Genomic DNA, 9,221 nt, shown 5'->3' with positions numbered 1-9,221 from the left:
TTTGGAGTGAAACTATGTGAGATGATTATTCCGTTTACTGTAAACTGTTAAAAGCCAAAATCTGTTTATATTAAAGTACCTGTTTGTGCACAGAAAGGGAGGTTAAATTCATATTTGTTTGTTACTTTGCTGATATATAACACAAATGGTCTGAGGGAATGAGACAAGGTGTTCAAGTTAAACCAATGATTAAGGAGATACATTATTTAAAAGGAATTAAAATCTCTGAATATCGTGTCATCATTTCAACATTCATAATGTTAAAAGAGAATGTGTTTAAAATAATTCTTGTTTGGTTTGGATAAATGCCATGGTAAAATGTGATACTTGAAGTACTTAAGAGCAGAGGTGCTGTGTAATCGAAGTATGTTATAAATTACATAATTGAGAGTGCCTCTTTTTCCCCTTGCAGAATTTCTAAAAGGGTGTCTTGAAGATGACAGTTGGCATTGTTATCTGAGGTCAAGAAGAGACATAACGATAAAGTGGTAAAAGAAAAGATGGCCAAGACGTTCGTATACAGGAGACAGGAGGTTGTCAAAGACAAGCCCATGGTTGCGGAATTCAAGATCAGATGGCCAGGATTGTTCACTGTGGCAGAGGTAGGAAATGCTTCTTTATTATTTGTTAGCAGTTCTGCAGTTTTGGATAGTGACAGTGTATAGACTGAAAAGGCCAGGGGGGGAGCAGGGATGACGTGCATCAAAGGGCCTGAGGTCAGATTTGAACCCCTGATACAGTAAGTATATTTTGCCGCTGATAGAATGTAACATGGGAATGTTAATTATTTTGTGTCAAATGTAACATGCCACAGGAAATACTGTTTAGAGTGCAGCCTGTTTTTTTTTTTTTTTTACATTCTGTTTAAATGTTTTAATAGGTGCTGATGTGTTGTTTTGTTGACATTATGTTTTCAGGTGGAAGCAGAAATTTGTGAGGATCACTACTGGTCCCCTTGTTCCATGCACAGCTTGACCAACACACTGCCCAGCTCATTGGTGTTTAATAAAAAGGGAGGCTCTACAGGACTAAAATCAGAAGAACTCTGGTCCCAATCACACAGGTATGTTTTGTTAACAGTAGAGAACATTGTGTAATTTTAAGTTGATTTGATTTTCAGAGAAAAGTTAAGTAAAAAATGTTAAGCGCAACACTATATATTTTTTTTAAAGAAAACTGCTAAAGAGAAGGGGGTGCATCCTCAGGGCACTTTGTATCTATCTAAATGAAGAACCGAACATCCTTTTCAAAGAATACCAGGTTGGTAATTTAAAAAAAAATAGTTTTTATCTTTTAATCAATCAAATCTTTAATAACCTTTTTAAATTTGAACAGCTGCACTTGGTTGTATGTCTTACATGTTTTCCCTCTTATCCATGGAGCGTCTACTTATTTTTACTCCAATAGCTCTTTTTGAAGTACATGTGTAAAAGTTTGAGAATCTATAAAAGTAACATTTTTGTTGTTTGCATTGATTTGTATCTGTGTACATACACAACTACAAATTCTACTGTTACAGCTGCTGAAACCTTTTTCACCAATGATACCTTTATAGCTGCACTATTTTTATTTAAGGGAAACCTGAAAGGCAAAAGTAAATCTTTGGACATCTACAAAATTTGTGATTGGTTGTCTTCTTCTCCATTATGTAAAGGATGGTGATGGTACTGCTGAACAGAGGGAGCTTGGGCTACTTACTCTTGTCATCTACAGCAACAAAGTCAGGGGAGGTGATGCCACCACTCCTCAAGCTGATGTTGGACTAGTGGTCGAGGGTGTTGAAGTTCTACATGACCTGGGGGACGTCGCTTCTGCATGTGCACTCTTAATGGGTGTAATATACGCACTGAACCTCAGTTATCCTAAAGGACTGAAAGCCTTCTTTGAAGTTCTACAGACGTTCTTCCTTTAACTGGATACTAGCACCCTCTCGACAAGAGGTAGAGATACTCATGAACAAAATGTATGAATAAACCCAACCATTGACTGGGATGCCGAATGTGAACAAAAATGATTCTGTAAGAAAACAGAGCAGGAAAAAGAAATCATTTCAGAGACATAAACATTTGGAAACGTTTTGGAATACCACCATAAGTGAGTGTAATGTAAACATCTCAGGTTTTTCCCTTTCATATTACAAAAATAAGTTGACAGTATGTGTATTGTTATGGTTTGACTTTTATGCTATTACAAAAATACTGAGAACTCCAAACCTACTGTATGTTATGCAATAATATTTGTGAATCAGGCATATTTTGTGTTTTTATCCTGCAAGGGGCTTAATGAAAATTTTCTTTGTTGGGCAATAATGCTGCAACAAATTTGAGATGTTTGTATTTCAGAGTATTCCCTCCTTAATATTAGAAATTTAAGTTGATAGCAGCACATGCAGGTTAGGCTGTTAGAAAACAACTGCAAGCCTGTAGTATTGGACTGCATAAAGGCAGTTTACAACTGTTGGTGTCTAACCATGCTACACCCTATGTCTGTTAGGGCTATTTGTGGGGTTGTATTTTGGACCCAGTGGCAAAAGAATGTTAAATGAATATTGTTTAATAAAGGAATTACCAAAAATATGTTGGGTGTACTAAATTTGTTTGCGTGGAACCTGTTGACAAACAAGAATTAGGTCACACTTATCAGTATAAAGTAAATTGGATGAAAAACCTTTTTTAATAAATTGTAAATAATATTTTACTTGTACTGATTAGATACACGTTTAAAGGACAAATGTAAAATATGTAGCCTGTAAATATATTGATTATGTCCATGTAATGTAACTGAATTAGATTGGATAAACTTAAAGATCTCTTGTTGTTCATAATTATTTGTATCTAGTTGGGTCAATTCACATTGTGTTAACTTAATGCAAGTTAAAAAAGTTAGATGAACTTAACAATTTTGCTTTTAGCTAACATAAAACACTTATGTGGAACCTGTTGACAAAATTATTTTAATTAAAGTCAATGTTTCAGTTTTTTGAGTGTAGGCTTAGGCTACTGGAGGATATCAGGATCTAATTTTCTCACTCTATAGAGTTCTACTGTTCTTCAATTATGTATTATGTGTTGTCATTTCTGCTTAACTTTCTGTTCTCTCTCTTTTATCTTCATAGTAGGTACACCTGGTCTGGCGTTCTGTTAACTGTGACATCATCCAGAGAAGACGGCTCACCCGCTACTACCATCTAATGTAGAACAGATTACTGGATCAATGTGTGCTTCTGTGCTTTTTTGTCTCTCTTTTTGTGTCTCTGCTCTGTCTTCTGTAACCCCCAGTCGGTCGAGGCAGATGACCGTTCATACTGAGCCCGGTTCTGCCGGAGGTTTTTTCTTCCCGTTAATGGGGAGTTTTTCTTCCCGCTGTCGCTTCATGCTTGCTCAGTATGAGGGATTGCTGCAAAGCCATGGACAATACAGACGACTCTTCCTGTGGCTCCACGCTTCTCCAGGAGTGAATGCTGCTTTGTCGGGACTTTGATGCAATCAACTGGTTTCCTTATATAGGACATTTTTGACCAATCTGTACAATCTGACCCAATCTGTATAATATGATTGAACTTGACTTTGTAAAGTGCCTTAAGATGACATGTTTCATGATTTGGCGCTATATAAATAAAACTGAATTGAATTGAATTGAACATTTCCAGAATAGTCACAGTTTGCAGAACTACTTTAGTTCTAGAGTAATACGGTCAGATTAGATATTTGTAATTATTTTTATTCTTTGCAAGAATAAAGTCAGGAAAATGAAGCCAAAGGGATAAGAAAATAAACTCGTAATATTACAAAAATAAAAATATTACCACTATAAAGTGTATTCTGAGATTGAAGTCCCTCAGATACTGTTTAAGTGTCTGAGTCTAACAGCAGATTTGCCACATTCAACATGGCGGGACGCTCTGACTCATCCGCAGCATAAGCAGAACCCGCCCAACGAGGCATCTACGTATATGGTAAATGGTAAATGGACTGAACTTATATAGCGCTTTTCCAGTCATGCTGACCACCCAAAGCGCTGTACACTATAGCCACATTCACCCAGTCGCTCTCACTAACGCTCACACATTTATACACTGAGACGCAGCTCGGTAGGGCAACTTGGGGTTAAGTGCCTTGCCCAAGGGTACATCGACATCTGGCAAGGGGAAGCTGGAATCGAATCCACAACCTTCTGGTTGCCAGACGACTACTCAACCCATCAAGGTCACAGTCATATAATGTCTATGACCACGGCCACCAGAGCATGCCCACCGCAGCACACCCAAAGCAACACCACTGGTTCTCTGTCGTTAAACAAAACAGCATGAAACACAGCTACAAACTCTCCTATTGATTTTAATTGGCACATTTTGTTACGGGTGGAAGGACATCAAATGTAGTGGTTCGCGTTTTGAAGGCTGGCAGCTGATAAAAGTCTCTGGCTCCGAGGGAAGGGAGAGGAGCAGTCAGGGTGGTGAAGCACAGAAACACAGCACATGTTATTCAGAAACAATTCGGAATGAATTAAAAATAGTGAATTAAAAAAAAAAATAAAATATATATATATATATATATATATATATATATATATATATATATATATAAACTAAGTGGTGTTTTAGACTGCATCTGGTGAGCGGATCTGTTTTCTGATCCAACGTGCAGCCATGGACTGATTCTGGATGATGGCTTTATCTGGCAGCCGCCCTCCCCCCTTGCTTCTTGATACGCAATACTGGACTGTACCGGCTTACTTTGACCACTAGTTAAGACCAAAATTATTTATGACTGATCACTTTTCCTGCTCCTCTGTTAACTGAAGCAGCAGCAGGAATTACTGATGGCCACAAGCTACGCAAGAAGCCGAAACAGCTTTTCAGGTCCATCCTTCAGGAAACGCTTCGGTAAGCAGGAATACTCAACTAAGGAGGAAATCTGAATCAGCACAAAGCCCTTAGTGGTTGGGCAAACCCCATAACCATTAAATGACAAAAGAAATATTTCAAAACATAATAACAGCAGCATGTATAGTACAACTGACAGATATATGCAATTAAACTCACATAATAAGAGTCAGAAGTTCAGAAAATTATAAAAGTCACAGTATTTATTTCCAAGAAGGCCACCTTTTGCCACATCGTTGGATCAATGTTTTTACATACCATATCATTTGTGAGTTAGTTAATCACAGAAAAGGAACATGTTCCTGACACACATACCAGCTTTTGTGTTTAAGAGGTGCAGAAAGATCATTTAACCCTTTAGCTGCTCCATATTATTAAAATTACAAGCAAACTAATGTGTCAGTTTAGTGTGTTCTTCAATTGTCTTTTAAGTATATCAGTTTTGTGAGGCATTTAGCATATGTCTTTTTTATTATAGTTTATGTCCATCTATGTTGCAACTACTGATTGATAGGTGGGACAGACTCTTGAAAGGTCACTAGCTCACGAGGGCCTAGGTTCTGCGCCCCCAGAATAATCACCAACAAGTATGCAGCCCCACTCACACCAGGGGGCACAGTAGACACATTGTTAACCGAATAATGCATGTCTTTGGACTGTGAGCGGAGGCCAAAGTATACCTCATAAAACCCATGCATGCTCTTGCAAGCATGTAATCTCCACACAGAAAAGCTTAACTAAGGTCGGAAACGGTATCCATTGATTTATTAGGCAATTGCGCTACATACTGCCTTTAACAATTAACATTATGATTTAAATTTTTTATCAGCGATTTTGTTAATGTCCCCCTATTGTTTATTCCGTTTTCTAAACCTGCAGGTTTAAACCACTGTACTGTGTTGAGTTTGCAAGTACTGATTATTACTATTTAGTATACATGGCTCTTAATATGAGAAATATTGAATATGACAGAATACCAGTGGAAACATTGAAATATGTGATAATTTCTAATGATTCCATGCAACCCATCATCTACAGCTTCATTTTATAAAATAAACAGAACAGGAAAAAACTATTCAATCTATTTATATACACAGTAAAATATCTTAATTGTACTTTCAACTTTACACTATACACAGTATGTAATTCAGTAAGCCAGCACAGTAATAACTGAGTTTAGTTTTTCTGTTTCAGTTGTACCTGAAGTCCACATCATAGGTTGGTTGGAGAATTCCCAGACCTGCACGAGATTGGTCTAGAGGAGGAATTCTGATTGCAGGGTCTAATAATTCCATGTCAAAGTAGGACAGCATCAGAGTCAGAAACTGCTTGATCTCATACACAGCAAAAAATCGTCCAGGGCATTTTGTGACCCCTGACCCAAAGGGCATGTAAAAGTAACGCAGCCTCCGACCATTACGATAAAAAGCATTTTTCTCCTGACCTCTTTCATCCAGAAAGCGGTCAAACTTATACTCCTGCAAGAGAGAAGACAAGGATAAATTAAGAGGAACAGAAATTAATCATTACACTATGAAGATGATTGTTTTTTATAGAATGTCATGATAATGTGGGGGTCTACATAGGGATCCTCATAGATTTCCGGATCATAGTGCACCATGGGTGGATACAGGGCTATGACATCATCTTTCTAATACGGTAAGCTTCTGGTTGTCAAGGTGGAGCAGAAAGTCCTCTTTGGCAACCCGAATATTCAAAGAGGCACTAGAAAGCCGCATTGCTTCTTTCATGATGCTGGTCTATAATTAAGAGTCGAAAACTCTTTAGCAATTTTTCAAATACAAACTTTCTTAACTGAATGTAGAAGTAAAACATCTTAGACTTTAATTTCATGTGTTATAGTTCACACTCATTTTATAGAAACTTGTAGGTCTTACCCAAAACAGGCATATATCCAGCTGGTGTCTAGTCAGATTTAGCATGGGCCCATTGGGGTCCACTATCAAACCCGAATCCCTCAGAACTTTCTGCACTTCTTCTGAGCTGCTTTCATAGCATCTGGACTCCTGGACACAGGTAGGGAATTATTTTAGTTCAGCTACCATACTTAATGTTTCCATGAGAAAATACTTATTTTTTAAATATCTAAAAGATTGTATAACATGTGTTATATGACTACTTCTGGCTTCCAGCATTCTTTGCCCATTCCACTGGGGGATATAAAAACATTTCTGCCTAAAGAAGTGTACCATTATATCTGTCCTTCAATTGTCTCTTTTAATATCTTTTATGTGGACTACAATATGTATGAAATTATAAATTCAACACAGTATCCAAGCTAATCAACAATATTCTACATATAGATTTTCTCACAAAATTATGCATTTACATGATGTGTATTATATATTACTGACTACAGTTAATACATTTTTAAATGATTTCTTTGCAATTGCATTAAAAACCAATGGATCTGGTCAGTTGGTCGCCAACGCTATGATAACACTTTCTCAATGAGAAGGTCAGGCACAGGGGGGCTAGGCTGTCTAGAAGGGACACCAGATACACTCTGGATTCCGGGGGAAGATGGAAGTTGAGAAGATGGTGTGCCTGTCTATTCGTTCATGCTGGCGTGGTAGATGTCTACGTTATTGGCGTTATGATAAGAGGAATTTATGCTTATTGGAGCTGGCCAGTACTGATATATCAGCAAATACAGAAGGTCTTGGCGGCAGTTTTGGCCTTGGTAAGGATGCCGGTAGAGTGTGAAGAATTAAACCCAACTGTGATCACCCAGACTTAAATGCTTTCTGAGCAAAATCGCAAGCTGGATGCAATCCTTTGACAGCATCGCATGGCAGCAGTGGTCTGAACTCAATGGTGAAATGTAAAAGACCTTGGGGAAGCACTAGCTCGATTTACAGTGGAAAGACCAACAAATTTGGCTGTGTGGGACTGCCACGACGGAGCGGAGCAACACAGGCTTGAAGTATGATAGAAATTTGACAGTCAGCCTGAGACAAAACAATGTCGTTGTTATAGAATTCCGCTGCCCGATGCTGGCCTTGGAGGCTTATTTATCTGAAACTCTCCCAGATGTTATGGAAACAACACGCCTGCACTTATTCATGACACCTGTGTCTGAAGCAGCACTCTACTGAACTGCTGAAACATACCATCTAGAACTATGGCTGGGGGGGGCTACTGGGCAATCATAGACCTACACTGACGCACACACACGCGCATGGTGACAAATACAATTTCCTCTGACTCACTGTCTCTGCTGTGTACGTTATGCTTGGGTGGTATGTTGCTTTTTTGTGCTGAGGGGGCAGATCCAGGATTTTTCAAAAGGGGGTGCGCACCTAAGAATCATGTCAAGACAATGTGAGGCTAAACGACCAAATAATGCCATCTTTACTCTTTCACACAACCCTAATTATTCATCTAAGGGTTTTGAATTGATAATCATTTTAATGGATGAACATAAGTGGAATTAGCATGATTACATTATTGTAATTGAAAAAGGATCTTTAAGCCAAAATTTCTTGGTTTTTACAGCATGCACAAGGTTATTAAAAAGTGGTTTGAAGAAAAAATTATCCTCATTCACAATTAATCAAACAAACATTTTCTTTATTTCCAGAAATTATATCTATTTAGTAAAATGAAATAAAAGACCAAGGACTTAAGAATAGTTTGGTATGGTTCAAGTGATAAAGGATTTTTTAATATACATGTATTTTAACAATATATTTAATCCAGATAAACTACATTTGTCACGTTCTGTTCTGGTCTATGTTTATTGTTTGGTTAAGTAGCTCATTTCTGCCTCTGGGTTTTATTGTTTGGATTCCAGTTTAGCCTTTTTACTTGTTAGTTATTCTGGTCCCTGTATTAGTTCTGATTTTAGTTCTGTGTTTGTTTTATTATGTCTGTTCCTGTCACGTATTGCTCCACACTCCGGTTAATTAGTTTCAATTCCGCTCACCTGTTTATCCGTTATTTAAGCCTCACTCTCTCCTCAGTTAGTTGTCGGGTCGTCGTCAATTTACCATGTGTGATCCCTGTTTCCTGGTAAGAGCGCCAGCGTCCTGATTCCATTTTTGTAACATGTTCTGTATTTTTCTGCCCAGTTTCGGTTTACCGTCAAGTGTGGATGTCTCCTTACCCCTTTTTTGGATCCTGTCTGTTTGCCGTTGATTCCCTCTCCTCACCATCCCTCAAATAAATCAGTAATTATAGAGCATTTTGTGTGTTGGTTGATTTCCGGATTCATCTCCCTCCAAATTTATGACAATATAAGAAAAAAATTACTTAAAAAGACCCAAAGACTTAGAACAGTGTGATATGGTTCAAGTGATAAAGGAGTTTTGAA

The 9,221-nt window shown here is 37.8% G+C and overlaps 1 protein-coding gene and 1 long non-coding RNA gene across 2 annotated transcripts; one reads left to right on the top strand and one right to left on the bottom strand.

Annotated features, from left to right (window-relative positions):
• The first annotated feature begins 1,026 nt into the window (after positions 1-1,026).
• On the top strand, positions 1,027-1,926 carry LOC118562183. The gene is made up of 3 exons (XR_004930491.1): positions 1,027-1,063; positions 1,173-1,260; positions 1,655-1,926. It is a non-coding gene; the product is annotated as an uncharacterized LOC118562183 (long non-coding RNA).
• Positions 1,927-6,075: 4,149 nt separating this feature from the next.
• Positions 6,076-6,531, bottom strand: LOC118562182 (cytochrome P450 7A1-like). Its single transcript, XM_036134436.1, has 2 exons — positions 6,468-6,531; positions 6,076-6,363 (listed from the first exon to the last, which is right to left on the bottom strand). Exons 1-2 carry the CDS (start codon positions 6,504-6,506, stop codon positions 6,076-6,078), a joined length of 327 nt encoding a protein of 108 aa, XP_035990329.1. The 5' UTR covers positions 6,507-6,531.
• Between the last annotated feature and the right edge of the window lie 2,690 nt (positions 6,532-9,221).

Source organism: Fundulus heteroclitus, unplaced genomic scaffold (assembly GCF_011125445.2).
Source record: "Fundulus heteroclitus isolate FHET01 unplaced genomic scaffold, MU-UCD_Fhet_4.1 scaffold_811, whole genome shotgun sequence".
Classification (NCBI taxonomy): domain Eukaryota; kingdom Metazoa; phylum Chordata; class Actinopteri; order Cyprinodontiformes; family Fundulidae; genus Fundulus; species Fundulus heteroclitus.
This window is presented reverse-complemented; position numbering and strand designations above follow the sequence as displayed.